At 40.8% G+C, this 24,151-nt stretch overlaps 2 protein-coding genes across 5 annotated transcripts in view; both read left to right on the top strand.

Annotated features, from left to right (window-relative positions):
• The window catches only part of AGL (amylo-alpha-1,6-glucosidase and 4-alpha-glucanotransferase), a 56,995-nt gene extending 40,962 nt beyond the window's left edge, over positions 1–16,033 (top strand). For 3 of the 4 annotated variants that reach the window (XM_077823492.1, XM_077823493.1, XM_077823494.1), the window contains 6 exons: positions 2,921–3,033; positions 8,392–8,603; positions 9,117–9,214; positions 9,835–9,922; positions 10,019–10,152; positions 12,275–16,033. In XM_077823492.1, coding sequence (XP_077679618.1) covers positions 2,921–3,033; positions 8,392–8,603; positions 9,117–9,214; positions 9,835–9,922; positions 10,019–10,152; positions 12,275–12,392 — 763 coding nt within the window. In that variant the 3' untranslated portion in view covers positions 12,393–16,033. Of the gene's footprint in view, positions 1–2,920; positions 3,034–8,391; positions 8,604–9,116; positions 9,215–9,834; positions 9,923–10,018; positions 10,153–12,274 lie in introns of those variants that run through there. The other variant, XM_077823495.1, reaches the window with a different exon arrangement.
• A 5,544-nt stretch (positions 16,034–21,577) lies between these two features.
• LOC144268885 (putative ferric-chelate reductase 1) overlaps positions 21,578–24,151 on the top strand; it is a 47,111-nt gene continuing 44,537 nt past the window's right edge. The window contains exon 1 of the mRNA XM_077824177.1: positions 21,578–21,697. Coding sequence (XP_077680303.1) covers positions 21,578–21,697 — 120 coding nt within the window. The remainder of the gene's footprint in view (positions 21,698–24,151) is intronic.

Below are 24,151 nucleotides of genomic sequence, written 5' to 3'. Positions count from 1 at the left end.
CATTTGAGGGGGAAACAGTTTTAGTCCCACTATTTTTTTTATCCCAAAAGCCAGGTGCGGGGGGGGGGGGGTGTACACCCCATCGTTGACCTGTGGAGCCTCAATAAGTATCTTAAGAAACTGAAGTTTCACATAGTTTCCTTGGTCTCTATCATTCCTTCCCTGGATCTGGGAGACTGGTATGCTGCCCTCGACCTGAAAGACACTTACTTTCACACATCAATATTTCACAGACACAGATGGTTCCTATGTTTCGTAGTTGGGACTGCCCACTACCAATTTGCACTCCTTCCTTTTGGCCTAGCAGCGGTGCCGAGGATGTTTATGAAATGCATGCTAGTGGTGGAGCTTCTAAGGTAGGTCTCCACCAGACATCGGGGTATCCATATTTACCTGTACCTCGACAACTGGCTCTTCAAGGGCTGCTCCAGGGTCTGGGTCCAGAGCAGCATCAAGACATTGCTTTTCAGGCTCTCGGCCTGTTGATAAACAAAAATCAACATTGATCCTGGTCCAACGGATAGATTTTATCAGAGCGGTGCTTGACTCTATCTGAGCCAGAGCATTCCTGCCAGACACCAGGTTCAGGGCAATACCAGATCTGATTTGCCAGCATCACCGCCCATCCACTCACCACGGTCAAGGTGTGGCTTATACTATTGGGGTACATGGCAGCATGCACCTACGTCGTCTGACCTGCGAGACTCAGGCTGCGTCCCATCCAGTTGTGGCTGGCATTGGTCTACTCCCTAGCCAGACATCACCTAGACAAGGTCATCATGATCCCCCTGGGAGGACTTACCTCTCTGTTTCTCAGGTGATCCGACCCAATTTTTGTGTTGGAAGGTGTGCTGTTTGTGACCCCGCGACCCATGGTCTCCCTTATTTCAGATGCATCCAACCTCAGTTGGGGAGCGCATCTCAGTACACTGCGGATTCAAAGGTTATGGGAGCTCAGAGCCATCTGCCTGACTTGCGGTGTCTTTCTTCCCTAGTTGTCCAGTTGAGTGGTGCAGGTGTTGACAGACAACACGGCATCTAAGTTCTATGTCAACAGGCGGAGGGAGCTCGATTTGTCGGCTCTGTGCCAGGAGGCCCTCCATCTGTGGGACTTCTGTATCCAGTGGGCAATCCACCTGGAAGCCACCTTCCCGGCATCCGGAACGTGCTGGCAGATCACCTCAGCAGGTCCTTCTTCTCTTGCCATGAGTGGTCCCTTCGCTCAGAAGTCATCAGAATACTCTTTCAGAAGTGGGGAGCTCCCGAGTGGATCTCTTTGCCACTAGACAGAACAGAAAGCGTCATGAGTTTGTTCTCCAAGGCCTCAGCAGAGGCTCACTATCCGATGCCTTTCTCCTGTCTTGGTCAGGAGACCTGATGTTCATCTTCCTACCACTTCCAATCATCAGCAAAGTTCTCTTGAAAATCAAGATGGACAAGGCACGAGTCATTATGATCGCCCCAGCATGACTTCACCAGCATTGGTTCGGCATGCTCATGGACCTGTCCATTGCAGCCCTGTGGCCGCTTCTCAGCCGCCCAGACCTACTCTTGCAGGATCACTGTCGACTCCTGCACCCAAACCTCACGTCTCACCACCTTACAGCTTGGATGCTGCATGGCTGAATCCAGAGGAACAAGCTTGCTCTAGTCAGGTACAGCAGGTTTTTTTGGAGAGTAGAAAGCCTTTCACCAGAACAACTTACCTGGCGAAGTGGAAGCATTTCTCCTGCTGGGCATTGGAGTGGAATATCTCCCCGACCCAGTCATCTCTGCAGTCCATCCTGGATTATATGCTTCACTTAAAGTATCGGGGTCTCTTGTCTTCCCTTTGATCAAGGTGCATCTGGCAGCCTTATCGGCCTTCCATCATCACATCCATGATAGATCAGTGTTCTTGCATGAGATGTCTATCAGGTTCCTGAAAGGCCTTGGAAGACTTTCTGCCGATCTGGGACCCAGTTCCCCAATGGGACCGTGACCTGGTCCTCTCCAGGCTCACAGGTCCACCCTTTGAGCCTGTGGCTTCTTGTTCCCTTTCTCATTTGTTGTGGAAGGTTGCATTCCTTGTAGCTATTACCTCGGCGAGACATGTCTCTGAAATTAAAGCCCTCACTTTGGAGCCCCCATTCACGGTATTCTACAAGGACAAGGTCCAGCTGTGGCCCCATCCGGCCTTGCTGCCAAAGGTGTTGCCACACTTCCATGTCAACCAGGATATTTTCCTTCCCGTGTTCTGTCTAAAGCCTCATAGGACCAATGAAGAGAGGCGACTACACCACTCTAGATGTCAGGCGCACCCTGGCTTTCTACCTGGAGCACATCAAACCCTTCCGCAGATCGACCCTTGCTGAGTTATATGGATGCCATTTGAGTAGCTCTCTTCTTCCCAGAGAATCATGTTGGACATTTTGTTTATCATCTTCAGGCCTGTGTGATGAGACTATTGCCCTTCCCATCCCACCTTATTTTAATATGTACATGAGGCCACTAGGAGAGAACCGTAAGTGATATGATGCTGTCACTATTTGGATGACTGGCAACTAAATCTCCTTTTTGCCCCCAATAGTCACTTGTGTTTCTAGTTTCTTGGCAGAGATTGAAAATTGAAGTATTCAGTCAGAGCAAGTTGGGTTGGGCTCATCACAGATGCTGGGAGGTAATGGAAAGTGTTTGGGGAGGGCATCAGGAATGGTGTCTGCCTCTGTATATGGATTTGTCAAGAAGTTTCACTTTCTAGAGCATCAAATGTGATTTTTAAACTGACAGTAATGAGTGTTCTTTTTTTTTTTTAGAGGTTTGAATACATTCATGGGGGGAAAAAATCCTCAAATGTTGGTATCTGCATAAAAAGTCTGTGACCTAATATCTTCCTTTAAGTTTCTTCTTAAAAGCAGCAGCTGTTCTTTTTTCATCTTAGAGATGGATCTGCTGTGGAAATTGTTGGCCTATGTAAGTCAACTATTCGTTGGCTGCTGGAGTTGTCAAAGAAAAAAGTGTTTCCTTATCAGGGAGTCACCATAAAAAGGCATGGTAAGCTGGTTTATCTCACAAATGTGTGATCAGTGTAGAACCATGATAATTGAATCAGTGGATCAGGATCAATATTGTCTTGCAATCTGTCTACCTTGTGAACATTTTAATAAATATTATGTTTGGGGAATGGGTGTTCATAAAATTCAGGATAAGGCTAATTGTTGTTTTGTATCTAAGTAGCAAAATCTGTGCAAAGCCCACAAAACACACTTTTTTGTAGAGTATCTAACTAAACCTCACTAGCCCAGCTTTGCACTTCTGTAGGGTATTGATATGGCTATGAATTCACTTGTTTGTTTGAGCTGATTATGACAGGAGTTATAAGACCTCTTAACCCTTAAGTGAAAGATTAATTTTTAGTTTTGTACTGTATCGTCGTCTTATGATGATTTCTGGGGAGAATTCAGTACATATTACTGAGATTGAATATATAAGCTGTTTAAAATCTCTTAACCTTGGGAAGCAACTGTGTTAACTGTTCCTTTATGCAGTACTATACCCCAGCCCCAAACCCAGTCCCAGACCTGCCGTGGCCGGGGGAGAGGCGTCCCTCTCCTGGCCCCAACCTAGCCCTGGACCTGCCATAGCAGCAGGACAGGCGCCCCAGACCTGCAATGGCCGGGGGAGAGGTGCTCCAGACCTGTCACGGGTGGGGGAGAGCCACCTCTCCCCTATCAGCTTAGTTGCTGCTGTGGGGAGAGAGAGCTAGGGGAAATCCTCTCTCTCCGCTGTAGCCCCAGGACAGCCTCCATGCCAAGCCCCTCATCTCCGGCACCACCTCAGAGCCTGCAGCCACAGCCCTCACCCCCGCACCTCAACCCTCTGCTCCAGCCCTGAGCCCCCTCCCACACTCCAAACCCCTCACTCCACTCCCGCCACATGAATTTTGTTATGTGCACCAATATGAAGGTGATGTGTCACCCATCACCTCCATATTGGTGCAAATAACAAAAGTCATTCTGCACATGCGTAAGGAAAAATTAGAGGAAACACTGGTTAAAATTCCTATGTCCACCCAAAGACTTGTGCCTCCATTTTGTATTTATTTTTGGAATGGCTCTTAGATACGCAGTGTTTTTGCAAGTGATTATATGTAGTACATGTAGAAAAAGATCAGCTGTTAAGTGGGATTGTACAGGTTTAAGTCAGTACAGAATTGAAATCAAATGTTATGATTTATAATGTTAGTGTTTTATATACTCTTTTTTAAGAGACTCTAAAAATGATAGTGCAATTAGATATTTGTTTAATACATTGCTTAAAGGAAGAAAAGTCCTAGCTTTTGGCAGATACAGCAAAAAGCAAGCTGGTTTGTTCAGCAACAAGGGGAACAGAAAATAAATGGCTATTGATGTCCCAAAAGCAACCAGAGTAGATAGGGTAACACTAGAAGTAAGTAATTTTATATGTCTAGGGAGTAAGAAGTCCAGTGATGGTGGCACCATGCTAGATGTCAACCACTGAATATTAAGAGCAGAAGGCAACTTTAATAAACTTTTGAAAAGATTTGGAAAAGTAGTATGATTGCCACTAACAGAAAAATACAAATGTTTAATGCTGGCTTCATGTCTGTCCTCCTTTATGGAGCAGAGTCATGGAAATCTACAATAGAAATTGATAAGATCAACTCCTTTTGCAGACATTTACTTTAGTATATCTTCAGAGTTCAGTGAAAAGAGTTTCTTGCAACACTGAATTTGTTTTCCTTAGAATTTCTAATGTAAAGTAAGAAGACAATGATGGGGATATTTAGGAAACGCTTTAAGGATGTCACCAACACAACTTCCATGTCAAGTGATAATATGGACACTATCTGGAAAGAGAAGAAGGCAACTTAGAGAAATGTTACATGGAACAAGGGAGAGAGAAGCCAAATCCATCAACGTGACTCTCAGAAGCCTGAATAGGCCAATGAAGATTAAATTAAATGGCGGAAACTGGTGGATGCCCTATGCACCTAAGATAGCAGGAGGATAAAGAAAAGATATTTGAAGGAGAACAGTGAAGTGGCTTTACAGATGATTACAGGGAGCTCCTCCCAAGCATAAAGAGCAGCATGGGAGAAAGCATAAAAATACTTCTTTGAAAATTTTCTATAATTTCAGAGTTATCTGCCAATGATAGTGTTTCAGTCACATTATGTATGTCACATAGCCACAATATATCACCTGCAGCAAAAAGGAGAAAAAATCTCCATTATCCAGAAACAACCATAGATAAGTTTGTGATAAGAACCAGCAGATTACAAAAAGAGGTAATTGATGAAAAAATTGCCCAGTTTGTTTATGCAACAAACTCTCCTTTCCGTATGATTGAGAATCCACACTTGGTTAACATGGTTCAGTCATTCAGACCAGGATACAGTCCACCCAACAGAGCAGATGTCACAGGCAAATTGCTGGATGAAGTGTATGAAAGAGAAATTTGAGCAGTGTGCAAAAGGTCTAGAGGGTAAAATTTGTTAACCTGAGTCTTGATGTGTGGAGCAATGTCCACAATGATACTTTTGTATGTGCTTGTGTGACAACAGAATAAGGGAATGTCTTCCTTACAGAAACAATTTATACATCAGGAAATGCACACACAGCAGAATACTTAAAAGAAGTAGCAGTAAAAGCTATAACAAACTGTGGGGGGGGGGGGGAATCAAATGTCTAGTACGCGCTTGGTTACAGACAATGCTGCAAATGTATCCAAGATGAGAAGAAATTATTTAGAAGAGAGTGAAGAGAGTCCCAAGCTAATAACATACGGTTGCAGTGCTCATTTGATGCACCTCCTAGCCAAAGTCTTCAGTGTTCCAGAAATAAAGGTGAATGTTGCTGAAATTGCAAAATACTTTGCAGCAGCTGCTCTGAAAAAAGTGGAAGGAACCAAGCTAACTCTCCCACAAGACGTGTGATGGAACTCAGTAGTGGACTGTTTTGAGCACTATATCAAGAACTGGACTAATCTGATGACAGTTTGAGAACAAAATCGTGAAAAAATAGATGGCACTGTCACAGCCAAAGTTCTCAACATTGGGCTTAAGAGAAAAACACATGCTGAGTACCCTGAAGCCTATTTCTGTAGCCTTGAACACAATGCAGGGAAATAGCTGTTTTATTGCTGATGCTGTTGAAATTTGGAAGGAACCGCGTGAGATCTTAAAAAGAGAAATATGCAATGATAGAGTTAAATTACAAGCATTAAAAAAATGAATGGGACAAGCACTATCTGCAGCTCATTTTCTTGCAAATAGTCTCAGTACTCGGTACCAGGGTCAAACCTTAGCTGCTGAAGAAAAGGAGTTGGCTATAACATGGACATCCAGCAATCATCCCTCCATAATGCCAACTATAATAATCTTCAGAGCTAACGGTGAACCATTCAAGAAATATGTGTTTGCTGATGATGTTTTAAAGAAAGTCACACCAGTGAACTGGTGGAAGTCACTTAAGCACTTGGATTCAGAGACTGTTGAAGTGATGATCTCACTTTTAACAGCAGTAGCTTCTTCTGCCAGTGTAGAAAGAATATTTTCTTCCTTTGGACTACTTCATTCCAAATTGAGAAAACGTTTGGGACCTGAAAAAGCAGGAAAGCTTGTTTTTCTTTTCCAGATTATGAACAAACAGGAAAATGAAGGTGAAGATGACCTAGTTAGCTGCAGAAGCCAATATTTTAAGTTTCTCATGTTGACCTGGCTGACAGTCTATTTTAATTTTTTTTTAAACATTTTAAACTAGTTTTAGTTAAAAACAATTTTAACAAAAACAAACCTGATTTTAAAAAACTTGAATGTTTAACTAAATTCAAAAATTCACATGCTGCTTTTGTTAAAATATGTTTGCTGTTGAAGAAAAAAAATCTAGACCTACATAACATTGTTGTTTTAATTTAAATAATTTAAATGTCTGGTGATGTTCTCCTCCTAATACAGCATGGCAAGAAAATCCTCCAAATATTAATGATTAATCTGTTGAATTGGAGCTAGTTCACTTCCCAGTGACTTCATAAATATCTGCTTCAATTACCTTTGTTTAATGAAATAACCAAACAATCATTCATTTTCTGATATACCTGTAAAATTAATCTGAAAAGTTTTCAAAATAAGTCACTTAAAAATGTATAGTGTTTACCTTCTAAAAATGGAACCTACATCTCTCTTGAGTTTTGAAGAATATGTATTAAGGTTATAACAACCAACAAGAATGCACTTTTATGTAAAATCCATGATTTAAATCGAGTCTTCCTGACTAGTGATTTAAATCATGATTTAAATCAAATGCACCCTGCTAATCTATTGTTTAGTCAATTTGCGGTGGGTACCAGTCAGCACTGAAAGGCTTTAAAAGAGATATCTGTGGAGAATAGGAAAACCTTTTAGCTTCATTGAACTGAGCTTTTTAGAGGGATAAGGGTGGGAAAATGATAAATACTTAACCTTAAGGAGTCTCTCAAATATTGACAGGTATCTATGCTAGTTGTTGTAAAAGTAGAAGTCTGCTGCCCTGTCAAAATGTGTCCTGAAAAACTACAGATTTATTCACAGAGCAGTTTAACAATTGTTATATATAACAGAGGCTACTACTATTAGTTTTCACCTAAGGAGAAAACCCAACCTAAAAAACCAAGCAGATCTGATAAATTCATAGTTGGTCTATGTTTAAATCACATCCCAGAGGAAGACAGACTAGGCATAAACAGATATAAAACAAGATCTTCTACATCTCATTTTTCAGCAAAAAATACAACATTTACTCCCTCCCAACCCCTGGCCTTGGATTCACTTAGCTCTTGTCCATCTTGATGCAACAGTTTAAAAAAACTGAACTGTATTTTTTAAATTCTATTTAAAAACTAGTTCATAATAACAGTTTAAACACTATTTTCTGGTTAGTCTGGATGAGGCATAATATATGCTAGACTGCAACCTAACTAGTAGAGCCTGGTTTAACTACATTATTTATTGAAATGGCTACTCCCCATCCAGACTAACCAGGCAAACCCTTTGGGCCTGAACCAGTATTAAGCCATGTTTAAAATCTACTCTCCTAATACTGTTTTATTCCCAATATTGATGAGATTTCAGTTCACACTATCTTGGGAAAAGGGAAAAGAATTTCCCACGCCAGCTCTTGAATCTAGATAGCCTGCATATCCTTGAAAGCATTTTGGGGGCCATTGGCATAACCTTCAGTTTTCACATTTATAGTAATCTACACATTGTTATAATGGCCATTCCTTATTTTATCAGCAGCTGTAGAAGTCTCTTAAGACTTCAAGTATGCAATAGTCAATAATATTTATAAAACTAAGGAGAGGAGTAGATTTATTGCCAGAAAACAAATCCTGTATATTAACATTTTTCAGGAAAAAAGGAAACCATCACATATGATGAGTGGAACAGGAAGATTCAAGGGCACTTTGAAAAGCTGTTCTTTGTTTCTGAGAACCCAGGAGATCCTAGTGAAAAACATCCAAATCTGGTTCACAAGCGTGGCATATACAAGGACAGCTATGGAGCTTCAAGTCCATGGTGCGACTACCAGCTCAGGCCAAATTTTAGTATAGCAATGGTTGTGGTGAGTGGAAAAACATGTTCAAAGTCACAGCTCCTTTAACTATTTTGATTGAATTGAACTAAACTTGCATGAGGGGGTTCATTTGCATGGGGTAAACCAGGAATTACTTGGAATGCACTTGTATCTTTAATAGAGTAGTGGTTTTTTCTTTAATAAACTTTCAGAATTGGCCCATCTAGAACCTCTTCCAAAGGACTAACCTAATTATGTTTGGGCCTGCTAACCAATGTGTCATTAGGATAAATATAAAAAGGCACTTCCTATATTGAAGATGTGTTTGCAGGATGCTAATTGAAAATTGCCATTTTTTGTTTGTTTTGTTTAATCTCTTTATGGAATTTGTGAGAAATCGTGATACATTTTAAATCTATTATAAAGGGCTGTAGCTCTCTCTGTGAGCATATTGAAAAGTAATAGAAATGTTTGATGTGAACTATGCAGTTTGTTGATTTCATAAAACAATACTATTTTTTAAATGCAAAGTTCATTGGCTAAATCTGTTAATTGTGCCAGGCCCCTGAGATATTCAGTCCTGAGAAAGCTTGGAAAGCACTTGAGATAGCAGAGGAAAAGCTGCTTGGTCCACTGGGCATGAAAACATTGGATCCAGAGTAAGCATATTAGAGATTGTTATGTGTAGTATGCATAGTTTTAATCATGCAACAAGATTAACAGTAAGAAGTTCACTGTGATACGTTTCGTTAAGAATACCTCAAGAACTGCACTAGCTAATTACAGTATATATTTATTTTAGTCAAGATTATTTAGCTGTTCTAAATCCAGTTCAGATTCATTTAGTTATTTACAAAAGTACCATTTTATTCACTATCTTGCTCCCTTTAGAAGCTGGTCATTAAATTTTCAAAAACTTCTAATAAAACTGGCTAGTATTAGTTTGAAAAAAGGCAGCACATAGAATTTTGAGCATAAGTTATGACAGAATTGTGACCAAAATACTATAGTTATGGACTGAACATAGAGTTCTACACTTACAGCTCTGTAGTTCATTGTATTAATACAATAGGCCTTGCATAAACTAACCACTGAAGAATATTAATGCTATAATCTTGTTAGGGCCAAGATATATAATGGTCCTTCCTTACTGTGCCCTTGTGCCGTGCTGAGTACAGTCTAACCATGTGAATTCATATTATTTTGAGTTATTTCTCTAATGCATTGCATATATTTTATTTAACTTGTTGCTTTGTCTAAATCCTGTACTTCCTTACAGTGATATGGTTTACTGTGGAGTATATGATAATGCCCTGGACAGTGACAACTACAATGTTGCCAAAGGTTTTAATTACCATCAAGGACCTGTAAGCGCTAAAATTCCTGAGTTTCACATTAAATTAAAATTTGTTGATATCTCAAATTGATAGCTAACATACTATCTCTTACATCTTTTTGTTTAGGAATGGCTCTGGCCTGTTGGATATTTCCTTCGTGCAAAGTTGTACTTTTCCAGGTTAATTGGTCCAGAGATGTACGCAAAGACTGTGTTTTTGATTAAGAATGTTCTTTCTCGCCATTATGTTCATCTTGAGAGGTAGGTCATCATACAGTTAAAATATTAATCCAAACTAGTGGTGTCCAATGTATTGCATTGCATATAACAGATGTAAAACACACACAAATTTTGTTCAAAAAATGAGTTTGAGCATTTAAGACCTACAAAAAAGCACCAGTGATTTGGTGTTTTCTGAGTGTAAAAGTCACCACTATGCAGAGTGCCATTTAAGTCCTACAGCAGCCTTCAACATAGGCTAAACATTACTGCCTTTTTTTAACCTCTGAAATATTTAATATCTGCCCTATCACAAAGTGAGTGAACAATTTTAAAATCAGTCATGGAGAAGAATAAATAGAAAATATTTATTAAGAGAAAACAGAATTTGAGGTCTAAATTGCTAGACCACTTACAAAAAATGTGATGCAGAAGAAAAAATATGGATGTGTACTTTCAAAAATGCTAAATATCAATATTTTTCAAGAGTTTGATGATGCAATCAGTTTGAGGGCTGATCGCAACAGGTTAAATAATGTAAGGAAATAACCATTAAATTGTATAAAATGGGAATACATAACTTCTGAAGTTGACTGGGTAGGTCACATGAATGTGCCAATTAATCATTACTATAGAACTGCATTTCAGAAACTAATCACTTCACTGCACAATGGAAATATTACTTCATTAAGAAAACAGAGGCATTTACTCCCCTACAGTGCATATGGCCTTCCCTAATCTCCTCCTCCACCCCTTGCCTTTTGTTCTCTTGTCCACTGTTGAGTCTTCCCTGTTCTTCCTGCAATATTTTTTCCTCTATACACTTGTTCTTCTCCACTATAATTCTGAATAATTCCCATTTTCACTCTTCCCAAAGCATTTCTAGATAAACAGAGATCCTTCAATATGCAACCCACCCAGTTCAATGGGTGGGAGACTTGATTGGACCTGCAACATTCTGGACAGCTTTAGAATAAAAGGAGAGAGTGTTCTGCCTCCCACTGTGTGCTCTGCCACCCATTGGCCAGCCAAAGGGAGATGGGAGCCAGCTGACTCCTTGTTCCCCAGCATTATCAATTTAAACCCTTGCATGGGGTTTCTCAAGCCTCTAACTCAATTTTATTTGAACCCACTCTTCCTTCCTTTAGTTATATTGAAGCATATAGTAGTTATATAGTAGTATAAGAACTGTGTTTGAGGATGCTGTGGGTCTGACCAATTGCCTGTGTTAGGGAGAAGGAAGCAATTTTTCACATTGGGACCAAATTAGCTGAGGCCTAGCAGGTTTTTTTCATAGCATCATGATGGCAGTTAGGTTACATAGGAATAGCACTTGAGAAATCTAATATTAGGAATTTGTAGGAATGGTTAATTCAACATAGCTTTCGGCTGGTATCCATTGCAGATGAAAGGCCAAAAGGAACAGCACCATCCTCAGCCTCAAAATACAATGACCAAACAAAAAGTAAAATTGGTAGTGCCGAAACTTGTGGCCTTGGGATGTCTGTGATTGGCAATCTGTAGTTTTATTTTCCTGTGTTATCTTTAATGTCTAATAGCAGCTCTCAACATTTCTCTTGTGTTCCCAGATACTTTTTCATTCAGTTAATGAAAAACTGAAGGTAGAAATGAAAAATATAAGTTTATTTAAAACAACTAGACTTACCATTTAATTTGGAAATCTTAAAATGGCTTGAAATACAACTTCATAAATAGCATGGATTTAAAAAAAACCCAGTCAGGCTGGTAAGAACCTTGTGCACGTTCACAAAACCATGCTGATTGCATTATTTCAGTATTATTACTTTCAAAAGGTAATAAAGTTGCACTGCAAAGATACCTGTACTTCTCAGGTTATTGAAGGCTCTGCTGCGTGGAGTCTCAGGAAGCTCCTGCAACATACACATGTTTCAGTATTATGATGTGTCTTGTCATATGTTAATGCTCTCTTATTTTTATTTCACCACTTTAATGCTTTTGTAATATTTTCATTGTGTTCGGTATTTCTTCTTTTGTACACTTGGCTTAATTGACTCATACTTTAAAAACGTGTTAGAAGTATAATCATAAAAGAGAAATGTTCTTTTAATTTGTTATGAAATATAGCATTAATCATATTTTATGCTGGGATTTTTAATTTTTATTTATTTATTTATTGGGCCAGGTCATCCTGGAAGGGGCTTCCAGAGCTGACCAATGAAAATGGGCAATATTGTCCGTTCAGCTGTGAATCACAAGCCTGGTCAATTGCTGTTATCCTTGAGGTTCTTTATGACTTGTAAAAGTTGGCTTTGATTGCTCGGTAAAATTTGCTATGCGCTTGTATTCAAAAAGTACAAATGAAAAGTTTGCTCATACTATAATGAAAATGTTTTGCACAGTTATTTAAATAACTATGGTCTGATTTTTTTTCAAAGGTGCTTAGTATCTGTATCTCCCATTTATGGAAGAGGTATTTAAGGGTGCTGTCAGCACTTCTGAAAATGAAGTCATTAGTATGAAAATATATACACACATGATACAGAAAAACTTATAAAGCAGTAACTTGGAGAATGTACACAAATGCATTTAAAATAGCTTTTGATTTGTACACATACTAAATTAAACTATATCCCCGTATAGCAAGATGTTAGAAGAATAGTCTGGTTCCAAATTAGAATATGAATGCCAAGTGGTTCCAAAAATCTGAGTTTAAACTCATGGGGTTCTCTTTTCCATATTTTCTGTTAGTCAATAGATGCTATGCACTCTCATCATGGGGGAGAATAGATTGTACTGTAGGTAGTATGATGTGTTTTCTGCTGCAGTCGTGCATTTCATAGATTGCACTTTCATTAGTGTTTTGTCCCTCTGTGCTGAACTGTGTGACTTTTCCTAACAATTTCTTCTCTTCCATGTTCAATTGAACACTCCATTAAAAAAATTAAGTTTTCACTCTTTACAGATAATGGTAGTAAATTAATATCTTCACAAACTTTAAATGAAATTTGAGGACAGTAATTCTGAGCAATGATGTGGATGTATCCTGTGTGAGATACTTAATAGGTTATTTTTTGTGTTGTGGACCATATGCCAAATTTTATTTCTTTAATTTAATTTGGCTTAAAATAATGTACATCTGTCAACAAATGTGTCCTACCAGTAGGAAACCAGAAGAAACACTTTATCATGCTATGTCCTGTACGTATATCAGGATCCAGGAGCCTACAGAGTTGGGTGCTGGCTTAATGATGAATTTGAAAGAATTGTAAATTTATTTCAGCCCTTGCTTCAAGTAATCTTCTTCACTGGGGGTGAAATTCTGGCTGTACTGAAGTCAGCTGAAAAACTCCTTTTGACTTCAGCGGGGTCAGGGTTTCACTCCAGTTGCAGAAAGGGGGCAGTCTGATTCCAAAGTCTCTCAATGTGTTGCTAATAAGAGCAAGGGTACTGACAGCTGCCTGTTGCTTTTCTTCCCTTGAATGTTACTTCCATAAGAGTATTTGTTCTGTAATATATAGACACACAAATAAATACCTTTACCTGATCTCAACCCAACCTTTTCAAAAATTGGGGTGGGTGGGTGGGGTGGGAAATGTATCCATTTGAATCTTCTGCTGGTCCTTAAAGTAATGAATAGACAACAGTTAGATTGACCAGTAATGTCCTCAACATCACAGAAGGAAGTACAGCACTGCATTGTAGAAGAAATGGACTGACAATACAGATTGAAAATACAAACCTGCCCTACTTATTATTATTCTGACATTCATATATATTTTACAGTCATGTTTTAAAATTTGCCCAACGCATTTAAAATTTGGTGTTGGCACATACCTACCTACTTCATGAGAATATACAGTTATAGGTATATTTAAGAACAAACTGCTGAGAGAAGCATTTAGGCAAGTGGACTAAAGATAAAAGTCCAGTGCAGTTTTATTTGTGATGGATTTCAGAGATTTATTTTATAGAAGCCAGAGTTTTTAGTTTTGTTCAGGTTATCATTTAAATTTATGGTACTTCATTGGTTACAGTTGCACTACTCAGATCACTTGGTCATATTCACTTTTTTTTAATCTAACCACTGTTTTTTATGTGTGTGACGTGGTAGTTTGGATACATGAGGTAATATCATGCTTTCCCCATACAGAGTTTTTAGTTGAATAGAACTCATAGTTTAGTAATATAGGTCACTCTGTATTATTAGTGTGTTCTTAAATTTTTATATAATTGACTTTCCTTAATATGGGTTCAAATAATTGGAAGTGATGCTTAAAGGAAATTTATCTTGTTCAGATTTTCTTTTGTGCTTCGGTTGTGAGCTGTTTGAAATGGATTCCTTAGAAAACTTTGTCATCTAGCCTGACAGATTTGCATAAGAGATGGGACAAAAACATAAGTTGAAAGGAAAATGATTCATTGTTCTGTTTAAAGAGTAGCTAATTCTTTATAACTTTAGTAATCAGGATTTCAAAATTAGGATCCAGATTATTTTGGTTCTTGAGTACAGTTTTTTGACTAACTGTATTTGTTGAAAAGTCAGCAACAACCCAGTAAAGGAAAATTTATATGCCTTCATAAATCAGCATGCCATTTTATGTGTTTCTGTGTGCATTTGAGAAAATTCAGACAGTTTTATTTTTGAAACATTTAATAATGATACATAAGGAACATAAGAAGTTACTGCTTTCCCATAAAATTATGGGTTTATTTCTAGCTTAGCTATTCATTACTGTGGTTAAAATTGGAAAGTGTACAGTGGGTTAACTTGGGTGAGGGGGAGGTGGGATTTATTCATTAAAGCTATCTTGAAATTGGAAAAGTTTGAAGAGCTATGATTGTTATAAATTGGGATTATATTGACTGCAATAACAATCTCTAAATGTAAGAAATATTCGGGAGAAATTTTGCTTCAAAACTTTCCATTTTATCAAGGCTAACTTTAAAAAGTTTTGTGAATTGCACTGTTGACGTGAACATAATACACATTTCTCATTGCTAGTTTATTTTTAACTTAATTAAAATATTTAAAAAGAGAAATTACAGAGATGTACACAGATATACATTATGCTAATTAGGAATTTTGCGAATAGATGCATGTTTAAAATGCTACTTCTGCACTGATTAACTGAATGTAATTCTAGTGACATACCTACTTTTAAGAATAAAGTAGGTAAAATTCTATATTATGGGCTGGTTTTGCCCATGGAAACAAGAAAATTTAGATTTTAAATTACTACTCACCCCTTCTAGCTTTGATCTCAAACACTTTCAATGCTTTCGGTCAGACTGGACAATTTAAGAATAAAGTGAGGAAGTCATAGGCAACATTTCTTGAATTTTCCTCTGAACACATTTAAAATAGCTGGTTTATGACTTACGTTTAATTTTGGAGGGTAGAGGGAAGAGAGAAGAACTGTTGATCTAATATTTTATTTTGTATGTTGGGCTTCAGCACCAAGTAAACCTGTATACAACCAAGTTACAAACACCTTTAAAAATAGTTGGCTGTAATTTAGAAATGTTGACTGATCCTGAACCATAGTGATACTAACACCATGGTATAATATACTGTAAAACTTACATGGTCAGTAAAATTCTTATTTTTGTAGGTAAACTGAGTGGGAACTCTGTACCTCTGCCATGTACCAATCTGTTTCTTGGTCTGTATGCTATAGAGCAGAAACTACTGGCATTGCTTCACCAGATCTTTTTTGTCAATTCAAGTAATGTGTATTATTTCTAATCTGTTTTCATTCATTTAATAGGTTTTTACTGATCAAAAATGGATAATTTTGAGAATCTTTAAAACAAGGACTCATTCTAGTACTGCATGTTGTAATATAAAATGAAAAGACTGAGTCTAGCATAGCAACTACTGAATTTAGAAAAATGTAATTCATTTTGTCTGTGAACAGCATAAAATAAAAGTATAACAAAATTGTGTTTTTCTTTCTTTGTCACTGTAGTTCCCCAACAGTAAGTTTTAAATCTTAAACTGTTAATGGCAAATCTTTTTTACAATTGTTGCTGCTGTTTGCAAATCCTGAAATCCTCTTACTTAACAGAAATGAACTGCTTATTGCCATTGTTTAAGCTGAAGATATAAAGCATCATTCTGTAGTTCACTTTTTTCACGCATAGCTAGATATTTATATGCAGCTAATGATGACCTGTGATGCCTATGTGCTTAAGTGCTTTAAGTCTGAATCCAAATATCTAAGTTGAAACAACACTATTACAAATTACCAAAAAACAATGAGGATAGCAGTCTGTAACATACCCTGTTGTAAAACTCTTTAATGGACAAATCTTCACCATGTACCTTGCTGTGTGAAGTCTCAAATGGTCAATGAAGTGTTCAACTTCAAGTTCTTTTGCCAAGGAAGAAAATACCCAGTCACATAAGCTTTTGATCTAAAGAAAAGAAGATTTCCACTAAAATGAAGTGTAGGAGTTGTGTAGTTGGTCGAAACTAATTTCACTTTCGATTTTTAATTCAGATGACCTTCTGAGGTCTTACCCTGAAACTAAGCAAGATTACTATAAGGTAATTAAGCTAAATTGGGAGACAGTTTTCTTTATAATTTATATCATAACTTCTGCTAGAATGTGAGAATCCAGGAAGTATTGTACAAATAGACTTGTGCCAATAGTCAAATCATATTACTGTGTATGAATCAGTGTCTAGTTACAGATAGTTTTTCAAAAGAGCACAATTATTAACTCATCTTTTTAATATGTAGAAACTTTGGATTCAAATCCTAAATCACAAATAAATAGAAATAAGACTACATGAAACATGTGCCATTGGTTTGTTAGCTTGCATTTCAGCCTTATTTCTGAGCCCATCACAAAGATGGTTTTCCAAAACTTTGTGAGGTAAAAGTCACGATCTCCATTTAGTAAGCTCTAAAAGAGAAGTGGAGAAGCAAAGGCCAGTGGGGAATGAAGCCAGAATCCCTTTTTAAGGTTGATGAGAACCTCACAGTTTTGGTTCCTGATTGAAACTAAATATCAAGAGGACTTTTTTTTTTTTTTGAGTTATCTATGCAGACTTAATTGAATCGCCTTTAGGCATTGTCCAGTAAATGTACTTCCTTTCTTGAATATTTCCCAAACCGTGAACTGTATCCTGATAGAGGCTGTGCAGTGGTTTATTTAACTATACTTCTCAGTTCTTCTAAAAGATAGCACAAATGATCATTTGCTTCCGAGATTATTTACCTGTCACTTTTTTTGGGGGGTGGAGGGGGTATAAGGAGACCATGAACATATTACAGCCTGCAAAAGGGTTCTGTGGGGAAACTCTTTTCTTGCTCTTTTTGCAGGATCTGTGGCTAGGCTGAGTAGAATTACTTTTGCAGCACTGAGTGTTTTCAAGATTCCAGTCATCCATTCATAAGTGGTCCCATTCTTAACATTATTCCTTGCATGTGACCTCTGTTTAAACTGCAAAGTGATATTTATGAAACACCATTTTCCAACAGATATACTGTAGGTCTGTAGTGAATGCATTAATAAATTATTATATGAAACTGTCAGTACATAGGAATACGTTAAGGCTGCCATAACCTTATTCTTATCCCCATTACTCTTGCCTTTGCAGCATGCTTATATTTTGACTTTACAATGTATCTGTTAACATTGTTTCACTGCAAAGGTACACAATAAAATATCAATTTTAGTTGATCGGTTTCTATTAAGACAAAGATTTTCACAAGAGAGGGATCTTAGATTTCTCTCAGGGAGAGAAAGCACAGCTAATTACACCTATTGCAGTAGTCAGTGGGTGTGGAGATACACAAAACCTATTTCATCATGGAAAACAAAGTACTAATTCTCGTTTGAGTTTATGGTATAAGTGTGTAATTGCATGAGCATTTAAAGCAGGGATGGGCAAACTTTTTGGCCTGAATCTCACATCTGGGTGGGGAAATTGCATGCTGGGCCATGAATGTAGGGCAGGGGAAGGGGGTGGGGTGTGGGAGGGGGTGCGGTGTGCAGGAAGGGGCTCAGGGCAAGGGGTTGGGGCAGAGGAGGGGGTGCAGAGTGCAGGAGGGGGCTCAGGGCAGGAATGCAAGGAGGGGTGCTGAGTGCACTCAGGGCAGGGGGTTGGGGTGCAGGAGGGATGCGGCAGGGGGCTCAGGGCAGGGAGTTGGGGTGTGGAGTGCAGGAGGGGTTTGGGCTCTGGCCTGGCGCCGCTTACCTTGAGTGGGTCCAGGGTGGCAGTGGGGCTAAGGCAGGCTCCCTGCCTGCCCTGGTCCTGTGCTGCTCCTGGAAGTGGCCAGCACCATGTCCCTGCAGCCCTTGGGGGAGGGGCAGAGGGTTTTGCATGCTGCCCTTGCCTGCAGGTACCTCCCCCGAAGCTCCCATTGGCCGTGGTTCCCCGTTTCCGGCCAATGGGAGCAGTGGGGGTCAGTGCCTGCAGGCGAGGGCTGAGTGGAGCCCTCTGCCCCCCACTTCTCTTAGGGGCTGCAGGGACTTCGTGCTGGCCGCTTCTGGGGTGGTGCGGGGCCCGCAGCACCACAGGGGTGGCAATCCCGTAGGCCAGATCCAAAGCCCTGACGGGCCGGATGCAGCCCGCGGGCCATAGTTTGCCCATCCCTGATTTAAAGTGAACAACAGAGTGGCATATTTCACATTGCTTACTAACAGAATATTTAAACCAAAAAGATCTCTGGTGGTAAATTTCATGATTTCACCGATATAAATCTGAAATGTCATTGTGTTGTAATTTTAGGGTCCTGACCCAAAAAGGAATTGTGGGTGGGGGGGGGTCGCAAAGTTATTGTGGGGGGAGGTGCGGTACTGTTACTCTTCTGCTGCTGGTGGTAGCGCTGCCTTCAGAGCTGAGCAGCTGGAGAGGGGGAGCTGCTGGCCAGGAGCCCAGCTCTGAAGGCAGAGCCATTGCCAGCAGCAGTGCAGAAGTAAGGGTAGCATGGTATGGTATGCTGCCCAGCTCTGAAGTCCGCGCAGAAGTAAGGGCGGCAAGACTGTGGACACGCCCCCTCACCCCCCCATAATAACCTTGTGGACCTCCTGCAACTCCCTTTTGGGTCAGGACCCCCAATTTGAGAAACACTGGTCTCCCTCAGTGAAATCTGTATAGTCTAGAATAAAAGTACTCAAAAGACCAGATTTCACGGTCCATGATGTGTTTTTCATGGCTGTGAATTTGGTAGGGCCCTACTCATGCCCCATTCTTGTATATTATGCCCTCAGGGGAGGCAGCAGCCATTCTGTTGTGGTTGTTGCCCCACTCTCCCACTTGAATAATCAAGGTATAGTTTGAGCTGTTTCTAAAATGCTGTGGGTCTGACCAAACACTAGTTTTCAGTATAGCTATACTGCCAAAGACCCTTAATGTAGATTCAGCTTATACCAGCAGCAGGAATTGTTTCACTGGTGTAGTTAAACCATCTCCCCAACTGTCATAAGCTATGCCAGCAAAAAGATTCCTGCTGGTATAAGCTGTGCCAATATAAGGATTTTTGCCAACATACCTCTGAGTTCGGAGTGTGATTTCTCCCTCCCGCCACCTCTCCAGTGACGTTGCTCGGCCACTAAAACTTTGTAGGGTTGACCTGGCCTCAGCATTGGGCTCAATCCTTGGGGTTAGGCTGAAAGGCCAACCATGAAGATGTGCTTTTTGACATGGAGACTGTTTTAACAGCACAGTAGACCTAAATATATGTAATAGTAGATCTCAAAGTACAGGTACCCCTCCAAAGAAGGTATCCTTACCCACATTTTATAGATAGTGGTAATGCTTGCTGGGTTTTGTTTTGTTTTTTTTGTTGGGGGGGGGGTTGTTGTTAGTATACCCTAAAATTGTGGCCTTCACATTGAAACACAGACATGGGAATGGATTGTATTCTCCTTCATGTCCTATAAGGGAAATTTCATACTGTGGAGAGTTTTGACTTATGTAGAGCCTGCCTCAGTATCTCATGTTTTTTATTTGGACTCTTCCCCTTCACTGTGAATCATAAAGGTGATTTTTTTTTAAATCCTTTCTAACTGTGTTGAAGCAATTGGTTTAAGCAAACTGAGTTTGCCCTTCTAATGTACAAAGTGTCACTAATGGAGCAGATAGAAACTGGAATTCCTTTTCCTTGGGAAATTCTGAAATTTCAGAAACAATATTTCTAAATTGGAATGAAATCTCAAAGTTTTGTTTTGAAAAAGTCAGTGACGCTGTTAGACCTTTCTGAAACTTTTCTTGAGTCTCCCTGTGTTACCCTAGACTCTCAACAGGTGTGCAGGGAAACCTTGCCTAGTTCTTATCAGGTTTTCACAAAAATGTCACAGTCCAGTAGCATGCTTACCCTTTTAAATATCTACCATCAGAACACTGTCTATCCAGCTCTTGTCATCACGTTATTGTAGGCTATATCTTGACTAACAGCAGTACTCCTAAACCTTTTGCAAGCTTCTAGCAATCTGAAAATACGTGCCTGAAAAATCTGGCATAGTCAATAGCTATTAATCAACTATTCTATTTTGAAGTGTTTACCTATTACCTTAATAGTATTTGACAAAAGTACTTGGCTCAGATGGAGCAAAGAGGGGAACTAGGGTCAGACCAAAGATCATTTTTGTATAGTCCAGCTCCTGCTAAGTTTGTAATAAATATCAAAATAATTGCTAGCTTTAGTATTGAGCAATTTTGTGCACATAACTCTTCTAACAAATGTGTTTTGACAAGTTAAAAAAAATGACCTTTCTCATCATTGGTTCCTATTGTCTAGCCTCTACTGGAGGGATAGCTGGGTGGTTTGAGCCTCCTTAACCCAGGGTTGTGAGTTCAATCCTTGAGGGGGCCATTTAGGGATATGGGGCAAAAATTGGGGATTGGTCCTGCGCAGGGGGTTGGACTAGGTGACCTTCTGAGGTCCCTTCCAACCCTGATATTCTATGATCCTCCAGGTTGCACATTGTCCTTTGGTGCCAGGTTAGCGGAGGGTGTTTTCCCTTTTGTTTGTATTGCATTAGTACTTGGCATCCCTTCCCTTCCTTTACATCCCCGGCTTGGTTGCCTGGCGGAAAGGGAGGGGTTCTCCCCTGCCCTCGGGAACGAACGCAACAGGTGCCCGGTCTGGTTGGAGGCCAGGGCGTCTGCACCAGCACTGTGGTTTCCCCACTGGCTCTTACCCTTGGGGGCGGTTCTACGCGGGGGCGGTGCAGGAGAGTTTTCTCCCACGGTGGGGGAGGACTGGTTCCCTCCCTCCCGTCCTATCCGGTTAAAGGCTTCGCCCCCCAAGCGGCGGGCTCTGGTACACATTTGCCCCTGCGGCCAGCAGCCCGGCGTTCCCGCCTCCCCGGGCGCGGGGTGGGAGCTGGCCTGGCTCGGGTAAGCCGCGCTGCTCTGCACCCTTCGCCGCAAGCTGCCCTGGGCTGGCTGCTGGGGAAGTCCTAGCGCCGCACCTCAAGGCTCCTTGCGGCCCCAGCGGCCGAGCGGGGCAGTGTGTCTCCGCCTGGAATGCGGCTCTGCCGGCTCAGGCCACGCCCTGCGGCCCCTCGTCTGTCCTCCCCAGGCGGGCGGTGCCAGTCTGCAGGCCGCGGCAACCGAGAGGAGAGACGCAGCCGGGCAGGGGCAGGGGTAAGAGACGCGGTGCGCGGGGACAGCCCCGGGCAGGAGAGGGGCTGGTGGCAACCCCGAAGGTTAGTGCCAGTCCAGCACCCTGGGGGGCTGCTAAGGACCCAGTGGGGTGGGTCTATCTGTCCATCCCTCACAGCTATGGTATCTGAGGGCTGCTGAAGCGTTAAAGAGCAGCACGGATCTGAGTGGGGAGCGGTCCAGTTCATCCCTCTGGCTTCGCATCCAGACCGGCCGGTGTGAACGCAAGCCCATGAACCAGTGTAGGTCTGAGCACCCGTTGTGTGTTTGGGCAGCAGCAGCGGGCTGGGTGCTTGTCAGCCAGAGACGCATTTCGCTGCAATGAACCTGAGCTGCCTTTCAGGTCTGTGAGGAAATCAGGTGAAGCTTGCCCTGTTCAAACCTCGAGGATGGGGAACTGGGTTTGTCTTGCGTTGTGATGCCAGCTTCAGAGCTTGTGGGCTTTTCCTTTGAATGCTTGAGAGCTCTGTCCTTGGAGGTCCTGAGTGGCTCTTGGAAGGTGAGGGCGCTCCTTACTCCTGGACTTTAGTGGGATTTGAGTGTGCCTGATACCTCAGAATCACGGCCTGTACTCACTAAGTTAAAATTGAAGTATGTGGGTGGGTTGGTTGAGTCTCCAGAGGTTTGTATCAAAGTGCAGTTGTGTGCATCAGTGATCAAAGGAATAAACTCTGCTCAGCGTGGCAAAGTCCACTTCTAATGGGGTTAAAGAAATTAATTTTAAAACACTACTTGGATGTAAGGAACAGGTGCTTCAGGCTAATTATAACTTCTATATTGTTCACTTTAGTAACAAGGCAAGTTCAAGGACACAACAGAACGGGCAGGCAAACTTGCTGATAGCAAATGGGAAAATCATTGTGGGAGCAATGCTGAGAGGGGAAAACTGGGCTTCTGAACAACTTTGGTTGTTGGTGGATTGACCCTAAGAGCTGTTTTGACACTGTCTCTTCATGGGTCACTTGCAGTTTTGCAAATCCATGCATAGCTCTGTTTCTATCCTGGAAAACGATCCCCCAATCCTCGCCTACAGACAGCCCCCCAACCTGAAGCAAATACTCACCAGCAACTACACACCACACCACAGAAACACTAGCTCAGGAACCAACCCCTGTAACAAACCCTGTTGCCTTCTCTGTCTCCATATCTACTCTAGCGAAACCATCATATCCAGCCACACCATCAGAGGCTCATTCACCTGTGTCATAAATATAAGGGGAAGGGTAAACCCCTTTGAAATTCCTCCTGGCCAGGGGAAAGCTCCTCTCACCTGTAAAGGGTTAAGAAGCTAAAGGTAACCTCGCTGGCACCTGACCAAAATGACCAATGAGGAGACAAGATACTTTCAAAAGCTGGGAGGAGGGAGAGAAACAAAGGGTCTGTGTCTGTCTGTATGCTGCTTTTGCCAGGGACAGAACAGGAATGGAGTCTTAGAACTTTTAGTAAGTAATCTAGCTAGGTATGTGTTAGATTATGATTTCTTTAAATGGCTGAGAAAAGAATTGTGCTGAATAGAATAACTATTTCTGTCTGTGTATCTTTTTTGTAACTTAAGGTTTTGCCTAGAGGGGTTCTCTATGTTTTTGAATCTAATTACCCTGTAAGATATCTACCATCCTGATTTTACAGGGGGGATTTCTTTATTTCTATTTACTTCTATTTTCTATTAAAAGTCTTCTTGTAAAAAACTGAATGCTTTTTCATTGTTCTCAGATCCAAGGGTTTGGGTCTGTGGGCACCTATGCAAATTGGTGAGGCTTTTTACCAAACCTTGTCCAGGAAGTGGGGTGCAGGGTTTTGGGAAGTATTTTGGGGGGAAGGACGCGTCCAAACAGCTCTTCCCCAGTAACCAGTATTAGTTTGGTGGTGGTAGCGGCCATTCCAAGGACCACGGGTGGAATACTTTGTACCTTGGGGAAGTTTTGACCTAAGCTGGTAAAGATAAGCTTAGGAGGTTTTTCATGCAGGTCCCCACATCTGTACCCTAGAGTTCAGAGTGGGGGAGGAACCTTGACATGGTGGCATAGTGGTGGGATTAACCTGAAATCATTTTGAGATCCAGTTGAGATTTTTTGAACTAGAAATACAGATTTTAAAAAGGAATTTTTTTTTCCTGTGGCTTTGAAGCAGCTTTGAAACTGAAAGCATCTTGGGTTTTCCCTGCTTTGTGGCCAAGCAGAGACAAAAGGGGATTATCTTGTGAATTGCAGGTTTTCTTTGCCTGGAGGCAGGGTACTTAACTCCTGCAGGGAAATTCACAGTCTTCCAACCCAGAGGTTTTTTTTTCTTTTCTTCCTAAGAGTAAATAAGGGGTGTGTGTTCTACCCATTTGCTTTTTCTTTGGGCTGGGTAAGCAGGTTTCCAAGTAGTTGGAGGTTTTTTGCTTTAAGTTGGGCCCAGAGCAGAGACAAGGGAATTGTCTTTTTCTGTAGGCTG

Source organism: Eretmochelys imbricata, chromosome 8 (assembly GCF_965152235.1).
Source record: "Eretmochelys imbricata isolate rEreImb1 chromosome 8, rEreImb1.hap1, whole genome shotgun sequence".
NCBI lineage: Eukaryota > Metazoa > Chordata > Testudines > Cheloniidae > Eretmochelys > Eretmochelys imbricata.
The sequence above is the reverse complement of the archived record's forward strand: the minus strand, read 5'-3'. Positions and strand labels throughout refer to the sequence as shown.